The 23,725-nt window shown below is 40.5% G+C and overlaps 2 protein-coding genes across 6 annotated transcripts in view; both read left to right on the top strand.

Annotated features, from left to right (window-relative positions):
• LOC310987348 (receptor-type tyrosine-protein phosphatase eta-like) lies at positions 1–18,303 on the top strand (the record flags this gene model as incomplete). Its single annotated transcript, XM_083973545.1, has 6 exons — positions 1–211; positions 12,333–12,354; positions 12,531–12,698; positions 12,996–13,256; positions 17,472–17,732; positions 18,275–18,303. The coding sequence occupies exons 1-6, from the start codon at positions 146–148 to the stop codon at positions 18,301–18,303; spliced, it is 807 nt and encodes a 268-aa protein (XP_083829671.1). The 5' UTR covers positions 1–145.
• The window catches only part of LOC310987649 (receptor-type tyrosine-protein phosphatase eta-like), a 23,958-nt gene continuing 16,133 nt past the window's right edge, over positions 15,901–23,725 (top strand). For 3 of the 5 annotated variants that reach the window (XM_083973997.1, XM_083973994.1, XM_083973993.1), the window contains exons 1-6: positions 18,825–19,066; positions 19,276–19,536; positions 19,667–19,924; positions 21,080–21,340; positions 21,471–21,728; positions 22,876–23,136. In XM_083973997.1, the coding sequence (XP_083830123.1) occupies positions 18,985–19,066; positions 19,276–19,536; positions 19,667–19,924; positions 21,080–21,340; positions 21,471–21,728; positions 22,876–23,136 (1,381 nt within the window). In that variant the 5' untranslated portion in view covers positions 18,825–18,984. Of the gene's footprint in view, positions 15,933–17,862; positions 18,121–18,824; positions 19,067–19,275; positions 19,537–19,666; positions 19,925–21,079; positions 21,341–21,470; positions 21,729–22,875; positions 23,137–23,725 lie in introns of those variants that run through there. The other 2 variants (XM_083973996.1, XM_083973995.1) reach the window with 2 other exon arrangements.

Raw genomic sequence — 23,725 nt, 5'->3', positions numbered from 1 at the left:
CACCCGATGTTCACGGAGCGCGTTAGTAGTGACAAACAGTCTACAGGTAATGGTCTGAGTGAGTAGCTATATTGGACATGAAGGCTCTCAGCGGGTAGAAAGAGGCTCCAAAATCTTTTCCCCCCAACCCCGAGCGAGCGGCATCATGAAGCCACTGCTGCGCTCCAGCGTCTCTTCGTGGACTCTCCTGGTCTTCATCGCTCTCCTCAGGGTAAGAAGACCTTCCTTCATCTCCAGTTTGAACACAACTAAACTAATCTGGTGTGGGTTTTCTTTTCCTTTCTTTTTCGTTGTTGTTGGAAGTTTTCATTTGAAACGACAACGGGGCGCTTTGTTTGGATGGTGAAGGTCGTTTGTTATCGGGTGTGACTGCACCTGTTGCGCAGGTAGCTGTAAAAGTATTTAACCTCGAACCGGTGGTTGCTTTAGGAAAGTTTACAAACTAAACAGGAAAAAATACATCCTAACCGTTAGAAACTGATTTGCTCCCGGTGGCAGTCCGAGATTGTCATGACTTATTATAAGATGAACAATGGACCTTTGAGGGTTTTAATTGGATTCATATTTATGTCACAAGTAATTAATATGCCGACCTTCAAGTCAGTTTAACAATAGTGGACTATTTACTGGAAGAAGATGTGGAGAGAATGTATTTAGTCAAAGCTGGACATTGTTCTTTTATCACATTTTTCAGTTCTTCATTCCAATTGTGGTCATTAAAGCAGATACTCAGATGAAGTGCTTGATAGATGACATGGTTAAGGATTTATTCAGGATTTAACAGGTCATTGATTCCAGTGTGTGATAAATATTAATCATTAGGTCAATCTAAGCCCAAACTTGCATAACAGACAGTAAAGCCTGAGGCACAGAGCAAGCCACAGAGCCACCTGTCCTTGTCCCGCTGGTCTTTCTGGAGAACCAGAAAAGTTGACAGAAGAGGAGAATGGCATGTGAGGATGTGTGTGGCCAACACAAAGGGGTCAGGAAAGGAATGAGGTGCAGCTCAGTGACCCTGTCAGTCCTGCAGCCTCGAATCATCACACCAGGGAATCACACACACTGACTTAGTTGTTACCTAATAAACCGTCCTGTTTATGATGTGCCAAGTTCTTTTGTAAAGAAAAAAAGTATAGATAAATAAACCAATGCTGAGAATGTAGGCTACTTAATTGCAGAAGTGGCAGAAGAGAAGGGCATTTGGATGAATAATTACACATGTACGCCTTTGACACCAGTCATTGCCGTTTTTGGAACTTCTCGTCACTGCAGTCAGAAATGGCTTCGTTTATTGGCAGCTGCAATGTTTGCCACACCTTGACCAGGACACACCAAAAGAAGAGTTAGTTTAGAAAGCGCTCATAGTTTAATTTAGTTGGACAGTAGCAGAGAAACAAGGTGAAAAATGAAATTGTCCATCTTGTGCCTCTATTCCTACAGCTGTTCAGTATTTTCTTGATAGAACAACATTTTCCTCAGGACAAAACCACATTGCAACATGTGTTTTTTAATTGGCCCCTTTTTTCCCACTATGATCTGTATTGTTTGTTTTTTTACATTGAGGATTGGGAGATAAAGCAAAAGATGCAGAAATAGCAATTAAGAAGACTCTAGTCAAGTTAATATTTCTGTTTTGTTGTGTCTTTTTATGAAATGCACTGATATTTGGTAGCAAGTGTCGAGTGACAAGGTAACTGTTGGTTTCAGTAGGAAGTAAAGGCACAATGGTCAATTAATGTAGCCAACTTCTATGAAGCATAGATGTGTTGAGCAGAGATCAACGGAGGCCACATGCAAATGTGAGGCAGCCACAAGCACAGTTGTTTTTTTGATACAGTAGAGAAAGGCAGGTTCAAAGACTGATGATGGCTCATAAAGCAACCAGGTTATATTCAGTCAAAGATTTACTTTGTGTTCACATTACGGAAACAAAAAGAATACATGGTTATTTGTCTTTGATCACTGGGCTGAGACTCATGATCAGGATTTCTCCTAAAGTTGGACAGTCAGACACACGACAGCTGGGAATGTATCATTCCCAACCTGTTACACTTTAAACATGATGTTTTTTTAAAATAAAATTAGGGATTAGAGTCCTGGTTGTCTCAGCTGTTGGACACCTGGAAATAATTACTGAGGACAATATATACAGTATACAGGTGAAAGTGTGTGTGTGTTTTTTAAACTTTTTTTTTTTTTACCTTATGTAAAACTATATTCAACATATTAAATGAGGAAAGATGGAACTAATGGAATCGATTCACACAAACCTTTGAAGCAGGTTATTCCGACATGTTTACTAGATAATTAGAGGCATTTTGAGATAGGATATTTTTGTGACAAGATGTTAACGTAGATAACACATAATCCCGGGTTATGTGAGACAAAACACATGTATTTTTTTATACGACTCTATTTTGCACTGTTGATTTCCCCTTTTTCTACCCCTTATTATCCTTTTTCTAGTAGTATCATTGTAGTTGTCTTATTCTGTTAAACTTGCATGACAGTATATTGATGTCTCTCTCCTCATAGCTCTCACCTGGATATACAGAAGAGGGGCAAATTAAAGGAAAAACCTACATAAAATTGTCTCAATGATCTGTTGCCTGAGGAGCTTTGATGCTCTTTGACATAGGTTTCTCTGGACGCTTCTGAAAACTGTCACGTAACAACACTTCTTCATTTGGCCGTGGAGAGCACTGTCTAACGTATGAGTCCAAAATCTCTCACAGGTCTTAATTTGGGTGAACCCTTCTGCCCTATGAACGGGGCCATTGTTGTCCTCTCCACTGATTTTTCAGGTTTTTCCTTTAATTTGTCACCTGTTTGTACACACCTGTGTCTGAGCGTTTGACAGGAAGTTAATGGAGAATGTTAGCGTCCAACACTTGCAACGCCTTTGCGCCTATCTTACGTCACGGAAACAAGTCAGGGAGGGATGAGTTGTTGTTCATAATTTCCTAATAAATGACATTTAACACCCGAGCAATTTAAGGACAACAGCTTATGTTTGCTTTCATAACCATTACATTGACTTGCACTGTCACAGGGATTATTCTTGACAGTTTTCAGAAAGCGTCAGATGTTGAATTTAGTTTGTGATGTGTGATGACAAACATGGAAACATAGTTTGGGTGAAAGCTTGAAGGAAGTTTCATAAAGGGGAAATCTGACGCTTCCCTTACAGTAAATGAAGTTTTTGAATATTGACATTTTCCATTCATGTACTGCGGAGTAGCTCAACCACTAAAAACATCAACAACCAACTTAACTGTAAGACAGTCCAGGCTAAAGTCTGTCAGTCTGCTCTGCACCTTACGATGCTCAGCTAGGCTGATTGATGGATGACACCTGAAGGCCACACACACCACATCTTAATGCATAATCCAGTTTTTTGTTTGGACTCATTTAATGATTTTGTCTTTTCTCTCAGCCATGTTTTCAGTCTACACAACATCAAGTACTCTAACATTAAGGAGCTTTTTGTGTAATGGTTTTTGTTTTGTCATCATGCAAATCACTTTGAAGTGGGATTAAAAAGAAGTTTTAAAATAGAGTACGGCTTGTCAAGATAAAGTGCGTGCAAAGTTTAACACTCACCCACTAATGACCCAGGAAAAGTACAACACTTTGCATGAGTTTATCATGTATGGAGCCTCTCTCTGTTCCCATCACTGTGTCTTTCTCTGTCTGCAGCCTCCTCACAGTTTGCAGAAATGAGACCATGGTGATGTGGCTATCAGTGGGAAACATCTTGGAATAAGGAAATATTATGTTTTCTAACACTTTAAAGAACTGCCGTCTGTGCCCATGGACTCGGTCTGATGACCACACAGTCTTTTTTGCTATAGCTGCTGTTTTAGTGTCCTATGCTGATGTGAAATGTGGATGACGTGTGATGACTTGAGGTCTGACGCCCTTCTGAACACAAGTACTTGTCTCTACAGTATCTGGATTAGAAAGCATGAGCCTCCTTGTCTTGCGTCCAATCATTGTTCTAAAAAGCAGAAGTCACAAATCAAGTCCTCCTTTGTGGGACATTGCACTTTCCACCCACTATTCAACCATATCAAGGCTGTCCAGTCTCAAATTTACATCCCCAAACATGCTGCCTTCGACCCAGGCTGGCTGGAAGTTCAGCTTGTACAAAATGAATTACAAAGAGTCACAGTTCCCCAGTCCATGTAAATGAGACATAGGCTCCTCTCTCAGCCTCAAAGGCCTTATTGTCAGCAGATGGCTATCATTTCATCAGTGTCCTCTGAGCGAATCATGGCCAGACAAGGCTTAAGAGGGGGTGAAAAATTATTAGTTTTTTCCTGTTTTACTTGTCTCTCTATGACTTGGTTATCCCGGCTTTTCAAATTGGATGATACAGTGCATCAAGCAGGATTTAAAATGTCAAAATTACAGTAATATACAGACAGAGCTTTCTGTGGTATGTTGTTGCTCGGTGCCAATGACAGCCAGGTGCTGAAATGTCTGTATTCAAGCAGCATGGCTGTAGACTAGTCTGTTGAATGGATCTTTCAAAAATTAATTGTTTCTAGGTTGTCATTTTTTACAGGCAGTTTACATAGTTACAGCACCTAACAATACACCTAGCCACGGTCTGGACAAACATTAGCAACTTTTGACTACTTATTAAAGGGTCACTCACTATATCTAACTTGTTCAACAGAAACATAAAAACATGTAAATGAGAACACCTTCAAAAAGAATTCAACTTTATGGAAATACAGTATAAATACATGGAGAGGCAAACAGATGCTAGGAGAGGCAAACAGATAAGGGGCTAAAATGAGTTCATACTAATCAGAATGCAAATGCTATGCAATGATGTCATTATGCTAATTAGTGTTTTGCTCCCCATTGAAAATAGTAGTAATATTCTATCAGAATGCAAATGCTATGCAATGATGTCATTATGCTAATTAGTGTTTTGCTCCCCATTGAAAATAGTAGTAATATTCTAACTACATCCTCAATGTCACACACTGAACATACACTGTCCAGTAATAAACTAGGGTTTGAGCTAGTCTTGTTTATAACATTGGCTTCTGTGCATTCAAAAATGTGAGTGGACAGTGCTTTAAGGACATGTTATCACAGCTTTTCATTACAAAACATGAAAGGAAACATCTTAGAGATGTTTGACATTGACATTGTATTGTAAACTTTACCATTTAAGATTACTTGATGAAGACGTGGCATGGCCGTGGTTGTTGATGGTGGTTAGTAGAGTCAATTATTTAATGCCTCTGCACTTTTTCATATACATCTGCATATGAGAGAGCCAAAGTTGGTAGAAGTGAAGAGAGTCGAATATAAAATGTAAAATTTAACGATTGTTAAAAGGAGGAAACATACAGTTTCTAAACCATCCATGTTGTTTAATGCCACTCGAGGAAGCAGCTTATCCCAGGATGCACTGTTCTTGAGAGCACAGAAAGCATACAGGCTAGTCATATTTTCTTTTATGTAATTTAAAGGCCACAATCACACCCTTTAACCATGAAGAGGCCAGTCACTAATAATACTAAACCGACATAGCACTTTCTCTCGTTCTTTCCCCTCAGAAGACGAGCACACATCACACCCCACGCTCCACTTTAACACATTTTGAACATTAATACTGACTTCTGATCAGTGTGATAACCCAGCCCTATGTGTTCAGATCTTGTGGGTGTGGATATGTATGCATTCATGCACATCTTCCTCCTGTTGCATTGCCAGCAGCACTAGGAGGAAGCTCTAATGGCAAGTAAATTGTACTCTGATGGGTATCTGCATCCAGCAGCTCAGCAGGCTGAACAGCGCAGCACAGTGCTGGGGACAGTAAATACTACGTCACTCATTTCCATAGCCTCTGATGTGGCCCACGATAGCAGCAGCAGGACTGTGGTGTGGGAGGCTGATACCTGGAGACAAAACAGTCATAGCTAAAGCTGCCATGCGCAGGGAGTTTTGGAGGCAGTGGATATTTTTAGACATGGCTTTCGGCATTGTTTTATGATTCATGTTCCTATAGCATTTCAGATGAAGACGCCCATATTGGATTTCTCTCATGGAGTGATATGCCATTTGTATTCTCACTGAAATGCTATTACACTGCAAATCCTATATTATATTGACTACAAATGTGTAATCAAACCTAAAAACTGAACAGATGCCACAAGGGCCATGGGTAGGTAGCTCAATGCAATTAATTCAAGAAAACTGAACAAATATTTCTCTATTTGATCTTATATAACACAAAAAAGACCTATACATAATATACAACTTAATCAGACTAAGCTACGACATTATAAATGAAAACTAATGAGCATCCATTTCACCTTATACTTTACATTAAGTAGAAATTGATTAATAGGTTAATATATACAGTATAAGCACAGAAAAACTCAACTGTCGCTTAATGCAACAGAACTCGTTAAGACCATGTGATAGAGGTTTCTCTTCTTTTTGTATGTTGTACTGCACAGTAAAGCCAAATGGCTAAGATGCCAGTGTTTATTGGTACAATCTGCCATGTCAGGTAATGCAGTTAGAAACAAATTTCATGCAGTAAAAAGTTGCAGATCATCAACACAGAATATTGTAATAAACCTTCTGACTGACTTAGTGCTGGTGAAAGACTGTTGATTTTTGAAGAGCAAAATTAAGCAGTTCAAAGCAAAATGGACTGAAGAGTTTGAAATTGTAAGTGGTTAAATATTAAGTGGTAAATAGATTGTTTGATAATGGAAAATAAACCCAAATGTTGCCTGAGAGGAGTACACATGGCACGGCAGAGGAAGGAACAGTACAATCTGTGATGGTTGAATGTAAAGAACTGGAAGTATGAAGTACAGCCCAGTGCTTGACCTTAGAGTCCTTCATGCTGTTCAGATGTGCTATCAGGGGTCTTTGGGTAGGCTCAGGAAGTGCCACAAAGTTATGTTAACACAGAAACAATGAGTAGTCTGCGCATGAGAAACTACGGAGGCAATGAACTTTAAATAGAGAACAATCTGCCAATTTATTAGAGGTTGACAAAAGAAAGTGAGGATTACAACTTAACCAAATCTCACCACACATAATATGGACGATGTTTTAATGTTATTTCATCAGATTTTTATTAAAAGTAGGCTACACCTACACTGTGGTCTCACTATGAAATACAAAGATTGATGCACAACAGTGTTCTGACATATTACGTCACAACGTATTTGATGGCATTGATGCTTTGTTAATTTGCTGTGATGGATAAACAAACTTTCAAAAATCCATGTATGATTAATTTTGTCAGGCTTAATTTTGAGGTCATCTGTGCCAACTTGCCAATGGCCACTATTGGTAGAAATTGAGAAACCCAAAGGCAGCTTGGTTTAAAAAATACAGGCTGTAGGCTACTAAACTAAGATAATGTATTAAAGTTAGGGAAGGCAGCCTTTACCAGCATATTACGTTTTGTATTTAAAGTTAATATATAACAAATTAACTATTGTCCGTTATGCTCTGATGAAGCTGTCGGTATCAAATCTCATGCACACGCACAGGCACATACACACATGGTCCATTTAACTTATGGGTTCCAGCATTTTTGTTTCTAATGATCAAGACCCAAACGCAGACACACACCCAACACACATTTCAGTTTGAATCAGATAACATTATTTTGCATAATTTACAGCTGTAGAGGAATCCATTTCCTCCACTCAGCAAGTCAACAAGGGCACCATCAGCAACCCCACAACCTCATGCAACTTTGCGTAATTCAAGGAGGAGAAATGTACTGTGCAATTTTTTTCCCCACCTGTTTTTGTTTCAAGTTATCAGATTATGAGAAGCTAAGGTTAAGTAGGTTGATTCTTGAGCAAATAGCTTTTAAGGTGATTTTTTGATTGTTTTTGGGTCCGAGTGTTATTATGAAGGAAGGAACTGGGGCGTTATCAGGAGGTGAGCAGCAAAGGCAGACTGTTAGGAATGAGAGGGATTCAGAGAGCCTGCCTTTAGGGTTGATGTAATGTTTATATAGTGGTCAGTACAGCCATTTCCTCCTCCTCCTGCAGACAGGCCCAGTCAGAGGGCACAGATACAGAACACAGGGCAAACAGGTCATTGGCTGAGTCCCAGTTTCACAATACAAACTCAATATCGCCCTTGCTTAATGTCTAATGGCTTTAGTAATAAGAAATGAAAATCTTCGTATTCTGAGCTGTGTGTAGTAGCAAAAAGTACATTATTTGTATTTTCTTTTAGATAAACTTTATTGTCCCCAAAAGGGGAAATTTGTCTTGGGCAAAAGTGCGCATAGAGACGTATAGCAACAATACAATAAGTGACAGATATACAAGCAATAGACATAAGTACAGTGACAGACATACAAGCAATAGACATAAGTAAAGTGACAGACATACAAGCAATAGAAATAGGCTACGTACAGTGACAGACATACGGGCAATAGACAAAGCAGCATTGCACAGCATCAGAACCATAGAAGTCAGCATTATCAGTTCTAAAAGAGAGGTGTAAAACAGGACAGAAGCTTGGCTTTAAAATGCAACATGTACATTTAAGACTGAAAGAATAAAAACCATAATGAGCCCATGTGGCTAGAAATGAGGGTTAAATAAAGTTAAAGTAAGAAAAAAATAAAATAAAGTAAGTAAAGCAGTGAGGGGGGGATGTCCAGATGGGTGGAGCCGATGATTCATAACAAAAATGATGTCCATGATTTGAACTTTAGTGTTTCTGGGGCAGTTTTTCCCAAATGAGACTTTGGGACTTTATTGCTCTCTGAGCTAGTGCCAAGGCATAATGGCTTGAGACATTGTTTTGTTTGTTTAGTCAAGAGAAAATAAGTGACTCTTAGGAAGAGGGCCAAGGAAAATTAAACATTCGGGAGTCATGGCTCAGAGAGATCGCATCCCCAGAGGTCAGTTTAACATGACTGTTTACATGCAAACATGAGATTGTCATTGTGTTAAGATGCATCTTTCACATACTGGAATGTGACCGTTACCATATTTTTGTGGACCTGAAATAGTTTAATTCATTATCACTTCTTTTGGACACCAACAGTGGTGCAGTTTTGCTCTGTAAAATGAGTTTATAAAATGTCTCAACTACTAAACACTCTTGTTGAGGTTTGAATAGGCTACACTAAACTTGTGTCTCTGGTAACTAAGAGTGATAGTCGGTGAATTATTAAAAAATGTCCCATCATACTATTGCATGAAACATTTTTGGCGATTTGGGGACAATAGAAACATACTCAAATGCTACACAGATATTCATATCTTTTTCATGGCAACCCCACATAGCTAAAAGCGCATGTCTAACAGACATTAGTAGGCATGCAGTCCATTTGTCAATTTTAGGTCCTTGGTAATTTCCATGCAAACTCACTGACAAGGTTTTCTGTTACACCGAATGCAGCTGTAATTACTCTCCCCTCTTTTGGTCTGCACCTCTGCCTGAGGAAAATATCAGACACTTTAGCCAGGTGCCACATTCCTGTTCATCCTGCTAACTAGCCTGTCTAGCAGTAGTTTGGTGATTAATACTATAGCACCATTAGCAAGCATGACAGACACACACTATTCTTTTTACAACAAGCAACAAGCTACAATTTTGCGGAGAATGTTTTGCTTGTTTCGATTGGAAATAAGAGTTAAAGAGAGTGATGAGCCATTCAGGAAATGTGTAAGCAAAGCTAAAAGAGGCTGAAAGCCGGGGTTTGCTGTCAGCAACCCCTGGCAAATTGCTGCCGAACTTGGTGATACAGTTCTTTAGGGGTGTGCAAGTGACCACATTACACACACAAAAAACAACAACCAGGAGTCCTGGAGAAAGATGCGTCCTCAGTCAGTTACACAAACTTGAATAGGCTATACTTATTTTTAATGTAATGTAATTAATCCCAAGAGGCGGTGTGTTGAATATGAGATTTTGGATAATGGCACAGAGGAATCATAAGCTAACATTGTATCAGGCTTTTGTTGCATGGGCAACCTGTTTACTGGTTGAGAAAATAGAGTAAATTGCCACAAATGATGTTGATGTTAAAATTCACACTCCAAAAGAAGCAACAGTATACATTTGGCAATTATTAGCACTTTATCAAATTCAAAATTTAAACACCTTAAAGCAGAAGTAAGCGATCTGGTCGTTTTGGCTGACTTCTTGTCAGCAGATGGAGTTAGCAGTCCCCGCCCTCGTCATGGATCTATTGGTCCTCGTCCCTACGTCACCACATTCACGCGCGGCGCATCCCTTGGCTGCACACACAGCCCTTCATGCCGTTCTCCCTCCTCATTGGATAAAGGTTGTAGGATACAAGGAAGTATACAAGAAGTTTTCTCCTCGGCTTACAGCAGAGCAGAGTGATTGACAGACCCGTGTTTCGGACCAAACACTGTATGTAAGTGTTTCCCGTCGGAAGATATAACTATTGAAGATTTATATTAACACAAATATTCCGCTTACTTCTGCTTTAATTTATACTTCCTGAATATATTTGTCAAACTAGGGGATTGATTTTTGTGCATCCCAACCAACCAATGTCCAAACCCAACTGCAGACAGAGGAGATCTTACAACTCTGCCCACTATATGCTATATGTTTAAATTATGGCCAATGTGAAAGTCTCAAACACCCGTCTCCACTAGCGCTATCTGAGATTATGTAAAACTTAGTCATGAAAACACTTAATGTTTCTCAATGCTTGGCATATTCTATTGTAGTGACTGACCCTCTCATACACAATGTAAAGGCTCTCCATCAGGCCCTCACAGTACCTAACTCTTGAACTTCTGGTGTACCACTGTGCGTGGCATCCTTGTCCTTTAGAAAGAAGAATAGAGTCTCAGGGGATTGGGAGGAAGGGCAGGGTCACTGCTGTGAATAGAAAAGGAAAAATTATGTGTGGACATGTGAGGACACCAGTCTCCTGGGATGGGTGGGTAAAGGGGCAACATTTAATACAGAATGGACCTTTTCTTTCTCAGCTTCCTGGTTAGATAATAGCAATTTTTTAGAATCTCTTCGTCTGTAATGCTTTTTTCCATATAAAACTTACAATTCACTCTACATTTTTTTTTTATGTACAATACCACACACAAGGAACACAAGGAAACATATTTGCACACTGGTATATTTAAATGAATAATGGTAAAGTATATTCTCTCATTGTTAATAATTGATCTGTGATCTGTGATCTTTGTTGGGGAGAGAAGGATGCAGGTTTGAACAATGATGGCATGTATTTAATGTTTAGCTGTGTGGTAAACATGACTGAAAAGCAACCTGTCAGTGAGTGATTTTAGTCTGTTTAAGTTTAAGCTAATAATTAATTAATGGAATTAGGGCTGTGTGTTTAGTCCTGATAGCAGGATACTGGTGTGACCACAGTTGAAAGGCAGAGTTTGAGCTGTATGGACATGAAATTGCTTGGTCACATGCACAAGTATGTGATTTTATTGTTTGCTGTGATCAGCATTTGTTAATAGTTGTTTTTGAGTTGGAGAGAAATGAAATATACAAATGCGATCCTACAAGAGGGAAGTCCTATACTCTCAACACAATGAATACTGATCGATGTGTATTAGGGTCTACTTTCTTGTACTCATTGACACAAAATCATCGGTTGAGAGTTTGCGCCATAATTTTGACCTTTTGCATGTTTCTTAGCACAAGTAAAAATCACGTGTTTTGGTAAATGATATAAAAACTGCTTTAAATAGTTTGTTTCTTCGTAGTAATTTAAAATAAATAAGTTAGAACTAGAGGTGGATTTCATTATATGTGCTTATGGTGTGAACATATAAATCTATCCATTGGACCAATGGTAAATAAAAGGCTTTGTAGTTTGAAGTGAGAAAATATTTGAATTAAATAAGCCTTCTTCAGCCTTATACAAGCAGCCTTTCTTGTAAATTTGATAGACCGTCCAGTAAAATGTTTAGAATATATCCACCAAATTTAAATTGTATGGGAAGGCATTGAAACATAATTTAAATCTTCATATTGGGATTAAGCAGAAAAAAGTGAACCTGTCCAGATGCATCAAATGTTTTTCTTCATAGGAAGGACAACTTCTTATGGCATGTGTGAACAAGGGTTACAAATGATGCCATCTAACAAACATAGTTTACATTTACACAACAGTTACATTTAATTATTCTAGTAACAGACCTGTTACTGTAAGTTGTTGCTTAATTCACTGATGCCAAGTGACTAGGCTGAGTTTCTAGTTGGTGCGTCAAAGTCGTTTGAAACTAAATGCTGACCTCTGCTGGTGCAAACATGACCTACTTTGCTTTTCTCTGTCTTCATCTCCACAGGACTCCCATGCACAGTGTCCGGGTAAATATGAACTTGCTTTTTCTTAATTTTGATCAGTGAGGTACACTACATGACTTGTTAATTTGTCTCTGCACTTAAATAAATACAAGACCTGACGCAGCACTGATTTTTGTGTTTGACACCATTGATTGTTTGTTTGTTGTGTTCCCTATTCCTCTTGTTCTTCTCTCCCCTAGGATTAAATAAAACAAATACAACAGTCAGCATTGCACCTACACCAAACTGCACAATATCCACTGGGGGAGGTGACCCTGTGAATAGTTTACTAACTGGTCTGACTCCTGGAGCTGTCTATGAGATCACTATTCATTGCTCTATTAATTGCCATGAAACTGTCACACTGTGTAAGTCTCTTTGTTGATTAATTTATGTTCCAGAGTTTAATCTGTTAGATGTATATGGAAAAGATGAGTGCAAGAATGCATTTTGACAGCTGCAACATCTTACTTTTAATAAAGTATATTTTGTGGGAATTAAATAGATTAAAAATAAATAAATATGCATATGAGAATTTAGCACTATTACCTGTTTGTTTAATTAAGTTCCCTCACGTTTAAACCAAAGTCTCTCACACAACCAATTATTCTCACACATATCCCATATATCCCGTAATGTTTATCCCACTTCTATGTCGTTCACAGCCCCCAATGCCGTCAGAAGTCTCGCTGTCACATCCTTCAACACATCCTCTGTGTCTGTGAAATGGACTAAACCAGTAGGAAACAGCTCTTTCTATAGAGTACAGTGGACAAGGGGAGATGTCACTAAGACTGAAAATGTGTCTGAAACATCTATACACATTAGTAACCTGAATGCTGGTGTCCAGTATGAAATCAGTGTTACTGCAGTGGCAGATGACAATCATACTGAGGGACAGAGCTCTACTGTTACTCAGTACACAAGTAAGTAAGCATTTGTAAATGTGGCTGATACTGCTGGTACTAAATACACAATCACCATCACAGCTGTTGCTGGAGACAATGAGACAGAAGGAGATCCTCATAGATTCACCTCAGTCACAAGTAACATATTTTTGAATTGCAGTAGCTTGTTTGTATGTGCTGCTGTGCTCTCCTGTTTTGCACTTGCTGCAGACAGGAGTCTTTTTTGTTTTCCTCCTCAATGTGAATTTATCTTTCACTCACAGGACCTGGAGCAGTCCAAAATCTCATTGTGACAAATGTCAACACATCCGCTGTGTCTGTGGATTGGATTGAGCCAGAAGGAGAGAGTTCCTTCTATAGAGTACAGTGGACAGGGGGACAAGTCACTAAGACTGAAAATGTGTCTGAAACATCTATACACATTGGTGACCTTACTTCTGGTGTCCAGTATGAAATCAGTGTTACTGCAGTGACAGATGACAATACTGAGGGACAGAGCTCTACTGTTACTCAGTACACAAGTAAGTACAGCAAGCATTTGTAAATGTGGTTGATACTGCTGGTAGTAAATACACAATCACGGTCACAGCTGTTGCTGGAGACAATAAGACAGAAGGAGATCCTCATAGATTCACCTCAGTCACAAGTAACATATACATTTTTGAATTCCAGTCTCTTGTTTGTAGGTACTGCTGTGCTCTCCTGTTTTGCACTTGCTGCAGACAGGAGTCTTTTTCTTCTCCTCCTCAATGTTAATTTATCCTTCACTCACAGGACCTGGAGCAGTCCAAAATCTCATTGTGACAAATTTCAACACATCCGCTGTGTCTGTGGATTGGATTGAGCCAGAAGGAGAGAGTTCCTTCTATAGAGTACAGTGGACAGGGGGACAAGTCACTAAGACTGAAAATGTGTATGAAACATCTATACACATTGGTGACCTTACTTCTGGTGTCCAGTATGAAATCAGTGTTACTGCACTGACAGATGACAATACTGAGGGACAGAGCTCTACTGTTACTCAGTACACAAGTAAGTAAGCATTTGTAAATGTGGTTGATACTGCTGGTAGTAAATACAGTACACAATCACGGTCACAGCTGTTGCTGGAGACAATAAGACAGAAGGAGATCCTCATAGATTCACCTCAGTCACAAGTAACATATATACATTTTTGAATTCCAGTAGCTTGTTTATAGGTGCTGCTGTGCTCTCCTGTTTTGCACTTGCTGCAGACAGGAGTCTTTTTTATTTTCCTCCACAATGTGAATTTATCCTTCACTCACAGGACCTGGAGCAGTCCAAAATCTCATTGTGACAAATTTCAACACATCCGCTATGTCTGTGGATTGGATTGAGCCAGAAGGAGAGAGTTCCTTCTATAGAGTACAGTGGACAGGGGGACAAGTCACTAAGACTGAAAATGTGTATGAAACATCTATGCACATTGGTGACCTTACTTCTGGTGTCCAGTATGAAATCAGTGTTACTGCAGTGACAGATGACAATACTGAGGGACAGAGCTCTACTGTTACTCAGTACACAAGTAAGTACAGCAAGCATTTGTAAATGTGGTTGATACTGCTGGTAGTAAATACACAATCACGGTCACAGCTGTTGCTGGAGACAATAAGACAGAAGGAGATCCTCATAGATTCACCTCAGTCACAAGTAACATATATATTTTTGAATTCCAGTAGCTTGTTTGTAGGTACTGCTGTGCTCTCCTGTTTTGCACTTGCTGCAGACAGGAGTCTTTTTCTTCTCCTCCTCAATGTTAATTTATCCTTCACTCACAGGACCTGGAGCAGTCCAAAATCTCACTGTGACAAATTTCAACACATCCGCTGTGTCTGTGGATTGGATTGAGCCAGAAGGAGAGAGTTCCTTCTATAGAGTACAGTGGACAGGGGGACAAGTCACTAAGACTGAAAATGTGTCTGAAACATCTATGCACATTGGTGACCTTACTTCTGGTGTCCAGTATGAAATCAGTGTTACTGCACTGACAGATGACAATACTGAGGGACAGAGCTCTACTGTTACTCAGTACACAAGTAAGTAAGCATTTGTAAATGTGGTTGATACTGCTGGTAGTAAATACAGTACACAATCACGGTCACAGCTGTTGCTGGAGACAATAAGACAGAAGGAGATCCTCATAGATTCACCTCAGTCACAAGTAACATATATACATTTTTGAATTCCAGTAGCTTGTTTATAGGTGCTGCTGTGCTCTCCTGTTTTGCACTTGCTGCAGACATGAGTCTTTTTTCTTCTCCTCCTCCTCAATGTTAATTTATCCTTCACTCACAGAACCTGGAGCAGTCCAAAATCTCATTGTGACAAATTTCAACACATCCGCTGTGTCTGTGGATTGGATTGAGCCAGAAGGAGAGAGCTCCTTCTATAGAGTACAGTGGACAGGGGGACAAGTCACTAAGACTGAAAATGTGTCTGAAACATCTATACACATTGGTGACCTTACTTCTGGTGTCCAGTATGAAATCAGTGTTACTGCACTGACAGATGACAATACTGAGGGACAGAGCTCTACTGTTACTCAGTACACAAGTAAGTAAGCATTTGTAAATGTGGTTGATACTGCTGGTACTAAATACACAATCACGGTCACAGCTGTTGCTGGAGACAATAAGACAGAAGGAGATCCTCATAGATTCGCCTCAGTCACAAGTAACATATACATTTTTGAATTCCAGTAGCTTGTTTGTATGTGCTGCTGTGCTCTCCTGTTTTGCACTTGCTGCAGACAGGAGTCTTTTTTCTATTCCACATCAATGTGAATTTATCCTTCACTCACAGGACCTGGAGCAGTCCAAAATCTCATTGTGACAAATTTAAACACATCCTCTGTGTCTGTGAATTGGACTAAACCAGAAGGAAACAGCTCCTTCTATAGAGTACAGTGGACAGGTGGACAAGTCACTAAGACTGAAAATGTGTCTGAAACATCTATACACATTAGTAACCTGACTGCTGGTGTCCAGTATGAAATCAGTGTTACTGCAGTGGCAGATGACAATCATACTGATGGACAGAGCTCTACTGTTACTCAGTACACAAGTAAGTAAGCACTTGTAAATGTGGTTGATAGTGTCAGGAAGTCTGCTGAGGTGGAGGAGACTGAGCAATGATGACGAGCAGGACGACTTTCAGAGGCCGATGTGAGACAAGTTCAAGTGTAGAATAACATGTCCTCTTGGTATCTCAGGGTTGTACCCTGAGAGGAGGGTGGAGTAGTTGGTGGTTGTACTGATGCTGTGTTGGGCATCAGCTGCAGTGATGCTGTTGAACCACACCTCCGTGTCAATGAGACAGTTCAGCAGTGAGGCAAAGCTTTGAGTTTGGTTTGTCCAGTTTTGTGGTTGCCCATTCGCTCTTGCTAATGTTTCTGGGTAGAGACTGAGAGAGTGAGTTCATAGATACAGCAGATGAAAGAAATTTATTACACAGGGTTGATTTTACATTTGATCTTTCAGTGGAAAATCAGACTCTATGTCAAGCTGCGGTTTGTGTTTCACACACTTCAGAGAAAGTGGTTGGTCAGCTGTTAAGATTGACCCTGGGTATCTATGTGAAGAGGTTTGGATACATGAAAAAGTTGATGATGTACAAAGATGCTAATTGAACCTCCAGTTGCATTGAAGCAGCTTGATATTGTTGCTGAGGCAACATGTCTCTTCTTTGATGATTGATCATTCAAAGTAATTAATTCACCCATATCACACATTTTCCCTCTCAGAGCCTGAAGAAGTCCTGAACCTCAGTGTGTCCAACATCACAACATCCTCAGTGTATGTGACGTGGACTGAGCCAAAGGGAGAGCGCTCCTTTTATAGAGTAGAGTGGACTAATGGAACATCTGACTGGAGGAACAATGTGAATGAAACAAAAATAAATATCACTGAGCTGACTGCTGGAATGAAGTACGATTTTACAGTCATAGCAGTGGCTGGAGATATCCAAACAGAAAGTGAAACAGCACAGATTTCTCATTACACAAGTAAGATGATGGATACAATTATTGCTGATCCTGGATCCTCCGCCCTGTTTTGTGTTTCATTGTTTCATTTTTTAAAGAATTTCTGTGTTCATAGTTTATTTGTCTGTGTGTGACTATTTTTCTCCCTTTTTTGTTCCTGTAGTCGATCCTGTTTTCATCTCACATTACAGATTTGACTTCCACACCCTCTCTTCCTCTCTTGTCTATAGGACCAGGTATAATTGGGAACCACCGTATTGTGTCCCAAACCACCTCCTCCATCTCTCTGAACTGGACCCCACCTCCTGGTGAGGTGTTCATGTACAGGTTGGAGTGGCACAATGGTGGAGCTCTGATGACCAGATATATAAATGACACCTCTACTGTGTTGTCAGAGCTGATCCCTGGTACTAAATTCACAATCACAGTCACAGCTGTTGCTGGAGACAATGAGACAGAAGGAGATCCTCATGGATTCACCTCAGTCACAAGTAACAATATATTTTTTAAATTTCCAGCAGCTTGTTTGTAGGTACTGCTGTGCTCTCCTGTTTTGCACTTGCTGCAGCCAGGAGTCTTTTTTCTTCTCCTCCTCAATGTGAATTTATCCTTCACTCACAGAACCTGAAGCAGTCCAACATCTCAATGTGATAAATTTCACCACATCCTCTGTGTCTGTGGATTGGACTGAGCCAGAAGGAGAGAGCTCCTTCTATAGAGTACAGTGGACAGGTGGACAAGTCATTAAGACTGAAAATGTGTCTGAAACATTTATACACATTAGTAACCTGACTGCTGGTGTCCAGTATGAAATCAGTGTTACTGCAGTGGCAGATGACAATACTGACGGACAGAGCTCTACTGTTACTCAGTACACAAGTAAGTAAGCATTTAAATGTGGTTGATAGTGTCAGGAAGTCTGCTGAGGAGACCTGGTGGAGGAGACTGAGCAATGATGACGAGCAGGACGACTCTCAGAGGCCGATGTGAGACAAGTTCAGGTGTAGAATAACACGTCCTCTTGGTATCTCAGGGTTGTACCCTGAGAGGAGGGTGGAGTAGTTGGTGGTTGTACTGATGCTGTGTTGGGCATCAGCTGCAGTGATGCTGTTGAACCACACCTCTGTGTCAATGAGACAGTTCAGCAGTGAGGCAAAGCTTTGAGTTTGGTTTGTCCAGTTTTGTGGTTGCCCATTCGCTCTTGCTAATGTTTCTGGGTAGAGACTGAGAGAGTGAGTTCATAGATACAGCAGATGAAAGAAATTTATTACACAGGGTTGATTTTACATTTGATCTTTCAGTGGAAAATCAGACTCTATGTCAAGCTGCGGTTTGTGTTTCACACACGTCAGAGAAAGTGGTTGGTCAGCTGTTAAGATTGACCCTGGGTATCTATGTGAAGAGGTTTGGATACATGAAAAATTAGATGATGTACAAAGATGCTAATTGAACCTCCAGTTGCATTGAAGCAGCTTGATATTGTTGCTGAGGCAACATGTCTCTTCTTTGATGATTGATCATTCAAAGTAATTAATTCACCCATATCACACATTTTCCCTCTCAGAGCCTGAAGAAGTCCTGAACCTCAGTTTGCCCAACATCACAACATCCTCAGTGTATGTGACGTGGACTGAGCCAAAGGGAGAGCGCTCCTTTTATAGAGTAGAGTGGACTAATGGAACAGCTGACTGGAGGAACAATGTGAATGAAACAAAAATAAATATCACTGAGCTGACTGCTGGAATGAAGTACGGTTTTACAGTCATAGCAGTGGCTGGAGATATCCAAACAGAAAGTGAAACAGTACAGATTTCTCATTACACAAGTAAGATGATGGATACAATTATTGCTGATCCTGGATCCTCCGCCCTGTTTTGTGTTTCATTGTTTAATTTTTTAAAGAATTTCTGTGTTCATAGTTTATTTGTCTGTGTGTGACTATTTTTCTCCCTTTTTTGTTCCTGTAGTCGATCCTGTTTTCATCTCACATTACAGATTTGACTTCCACACCCTCTCTTCCTCTCTTGTCTATAGGACCAGGTATAATTGGGAACCACCATATTGTGTCCCAAACCACCTCCTCCATCTCTCTGAACTGGACCCCACCTCCTGGTGAGGTGTTCACGTACAGGTTGGAGTGGCACAATGGTGGAGCTCTGATGACCAGATATATAAATGACACCTCTACTGTGTTGTCAGAGCTGATCCCTGGTACTAAATTCACAATCACAGTCACAGCTGTTGCTGGAGACAATGAGACAGAAGGAGATCCTCATGGATTCACCTCAGTCACAAGTAACAATATATTTTTTAAATTTCCAGCAGCTTGTTTGTAGGTACTGCTGTGCTCTCCTGTTTTGCACTTGCTGCAGCCAGGAGTCTTTTTACTTCTCCTCCTCAATGTGAATTTATCCTTCACTCACAGGACCTGAAGCAGTCCAAAATCTCAATGTGATAAATTTCACCACATCCTCTGTGTCTGTGAATTGGACTAAACCAGAAGGAAACAGCTCCTTCTATAGAGTACAGTGGACAGGTGGACAAGTCATTAAGACTGAAAATGTGTCTGAAACATTTATACACATTAGTAACCTGACTGCTGGTGTCCAGTATGAAATCAGTGTTACTGCAGTGGCAGATGACAATACTGACGGACAGAGCTCTACTGTTACTCAGTACACAAGTAAGTAAGCATTTAAATGTGGTTGATAGTGTCAGGAAGTCTGCTGAGGAGACCTGGTGGAGGAGACTGAGCAATGATGACGAGCAGGACGACTCTCAGAGGCCGATGTGAGACAAGTTCAGGTGTAGAATAACACGTCCTCTTGGTATCTCAGGGTTGTACCCTGAGAGGAGGGTGGAGTAGTTGGTGGTTGTACTGATGCTGTGTTGGGCATCAGCTGCAGTGATGCTGTTGAACCACACCTCTGTGTCAATGAGACAGTTCAGCAGTGAGGCAAAGCTTTGAGTTTGGTTTGTCCAGTTTTGTGGTTGCCCATTCGCTCTTGCTAATGTTTCTGGGTAGAGACTGAGAGAGTGAGTTCATAGATACAGCAGATGAAAGAAATTTATTACACAGGGTTGATTTTACATTTGATCTTTCAGTGGAAAATCAGACTCTATGTCAAGCTGCGGTTTGTGTTTCACACACGTCAGAGAAAGTGGTTGGTCAGCTGTTAAGATTGACCCTGGGTATCTATGTGAAGAGGTTTGGATACATGAAAAAGTAGATGATGTACAAAGATGCTAATTGAACCTCCAGTTGCATTGAAGCAGCTTGATATTGTTGCTGAGGCAACATGTCTCTTCTTTGATGATTGATCATTCAAAGTAATTAATTCACCCATATCACACATTTTCCCTCTCAGAGCCTGAAGAAGTCCTGAACCTCAGTTTGCCCAACATCACAACATCCTCAGTGTATGTGACGTGGACTGAGCCAAAGGGAGAGCGCTCCTTTTATAGAGTAGAGTGGACTAATGGAACAGCTGACTGGAGGAACAATGTGAATGAAACAAAAATAAATATCACTGAGCTGACTGCTGGAATGAAGTACGGTTTTACAGTCATAGCAGTGGCTGGAGATATCCAAACAGAAAGTGAAACAGTACAGATTTCTCATTACACAAGTAAGATGATGGATACAATTATTGCTGATCCTGGATCCTCCGCCCTGTTTTGTGTTTCATTGTTTAATTTTTTAAAGAATTTCTGTGTTCATAGTTTATTTGTCTGTGTGTGACTATTTTTCTCCCTTTTTTGTTCCTGTAGTCGATCCTGTTTTCATCTCACATTACAGATTTGACTTCCACACCCTCTCTTCCTCTCTTGTCTATAGGACCAGGTATAATTGGGAACCACCATATTGTGTCCCAAACCACCTCCTCCATCTCTCTGAACTGGACCCCACCTCCTGGTGAGGTGTTCACGTACAGGTTGGAGTGGCACAATGGTGGAGCTCTGATGACCAGATATATAAATGACACCTCTACTGTGTTGTCAGAGCTGATCCCTGGTACTAAATTCACAATCACAGTCACAGCTGTTGCTGGAGACAATGAGACAGAAGGAGATCCTCATGGATTCACCTCAGTCACAAGTAACAATATATTTTTTAAATTTCCAGCAGCTTGTTTGTAGGTACTGCTGTGCTCTCCTGTTTTGCACTTGCTGCAGCCAGGAGTCTTTTTACTTCTCCTCCTCAATGTGAATTTATCCTTCACTCACAGGACCTGAAGCAGTCCAAAATCTCAATGTGATAAATTTCACCACATCCTCTGTGTCTGTGAATTGGACTAAACCAGAAGGAAACAGCTCCTTCTATAGAGTACAGTGGACAGGTGGACAAGTCACTAAGACTGAAAATGTGTCTGAAACATCTATACACATTAGTAACCTGACTGCTGGTGTCCAGTATGAAATCAGTGTTACTGCAGTGGCAGATGACAATACTGACGGACAGAACTCTACTGTTACTCAGTACACAAGTAAGTAAGCATTTAAATGTGGTTGATAGTGTCAGGAAGTCTGCTGAGGTGGAGGAGACTGAGCAATGATGACGAGCAGGACGACTCTCAGAGGCCGATGTGAGACAAGTTCAGGTGTAGAATAACACGTCCTCTTGGTATCTCAGGGTTGTACCCTGAGAGGAGGGTGGAGTAGTTGGTGGTTGTACTGATGCTGTGTTGGGCATCAGCTGCAGTGATGCTGTTGAACCACACCTCCGTGTCAATGAGACAGTTCAGCAGTGAGGCAAAGCTTTGAGTTTGGTTTGTCCAGTTTTGTGGTTGCCCATTCGCTCTTGCTAATGTTTCTGGGTAGAGACTGAGAGAGTGAGTTCATAGATACAGCAGATGAAAGAAATTTATTACACAGGGTTGATTTTACATTTGATCTTTCAGTGGAAAATCAGACTCTATGTCAAGCTGCGGTTTGTGTTTCACACACTTCAGAGAAAGTGGTTGGTCAGCTGTTAAGATTGACCCTGGGTATCTATGTGAAGAGGTTTGGATACATGAAAAAGTTGATGATGTACAAAAATGCTAATTGAACCTCCAGTTGCATTGAAGCAGCTTGATATTGTTGCTGAGGCAACATGTCTCTTCTTTGATGATTGATCAATCAAAGTAATTAATTCACCCATATCACACATTTTCCCTCTCAGAGCCTGAAGAAGTCCTGAACCTCAGTGTGTCCAACATCACAACATCCTCAGTGTATGTGACGTGGACTGAGCCAAAGGGAGAGCGCTCCTTTTATAGAGTAGAGTGGACTAATGGAACATCTGACTGGAGGAACAATGTGAATGAAACAAAAATAAATATCACTGAGCTGACTGCTGGAATGAAGTACGATTTTACAGTCATAGCAGTGGCTGGAGATATCCAAACAGAAAGTGAAACAGTACAGATTTCTCATTACACAAGTAAGATGATGGATACAATTATTGCTGATCCTGGATCCTCCGCCCTGTTTTGTGTTTCATTGTGTCATTTTTTAAAGAATTTCTGTGTTCATAGTTTATTTGTCTGTGTGTGACTATTTTTCTCCCTTTTTTGTTCCTGTAGTCGATCCTGTTTTCATCTCACATTACAGATTTGACTTCCACACCCTCTCTTCCTCTCTTGTCTATAGGACCAGGTATAATTGGGAACCACCGTATTGTGTCCCAAACCACCTCCTCCATCTCTCTGAACTGGACCCCACCTCCTGGTGAGGTGTTCATGTACAGGTTGGAGTGGCACAATGGTGGAGCTCTGATGACCAGATATATAAATGACACCTCTACTGTGTTGTCAGAGCTGATCCCTGGTACTAAATTCACAATCACAGTCACAGCTGTTGCTGGAGACAATGAGACAGAAGGAGATCCTCATGGATTCACCTCAGTCACAAGTAACAATATATTTTTTAAATTTCCAGCAGCTTGTTTGTAGGTACTGCTGTGCTCTCCTGTTTTGCACTTGCTGCAGCCAGGAGTCTTTTTTCTTCTCCTCCTCAATGTGAATTTATCCTTCACTCACAGAACCTGAAGCAGTCCAACATCTCAATGTGATTAATTTCACCACATCCTCTGTGTCTGTGGATTGGACTGAGCCAGAAGGAGAGAGCTCCTTCTATAGAGTACAGTGGACAGGGGGACAAGTCACTAAGACTGAAAATGTGTCTGAAACATCTATACACATTAGTAACCTGACTGCTGGTGTCCAGTATGAAATCAGTGTTACTGCAGTGGCAGATGACAATACTGACGGACAGAGCTCTACTGTTACTCAGTACACAAGTAAGTAAGCATTTAAATGTGGTTGATAGTGTCAGGAAGTCTGCTGAGGAGACCTGGTGGAGGAGACTGAGCAATGATGACGAGCAGGACGACTCTCAGAGGCTGATGTGAGACAAGTTCAGGTGTAGAATAACACGTCCTCTTGGTATCTCAGGGTTGTACCCTGAGAGGAGGGTGGAGTAGTTGGTGGTTGTACTGATG

The sequence above is a fragment of the Trachurus trachurus genome, assembly GCF_905171665.1.
Source record: "Trachurus trachurus genome assembly, chromosome: 6".
In the NCBI taxonomy this organism is placed as follows: Eukaryota; Metazoa; Chordata; class Actinopteri; order Carangiformes; family Carangidae; genus Trachurus; species Trachurus trachurus.
This window is presented reverse-complemented; position numbering and strand designations above follow the sequence as displayed.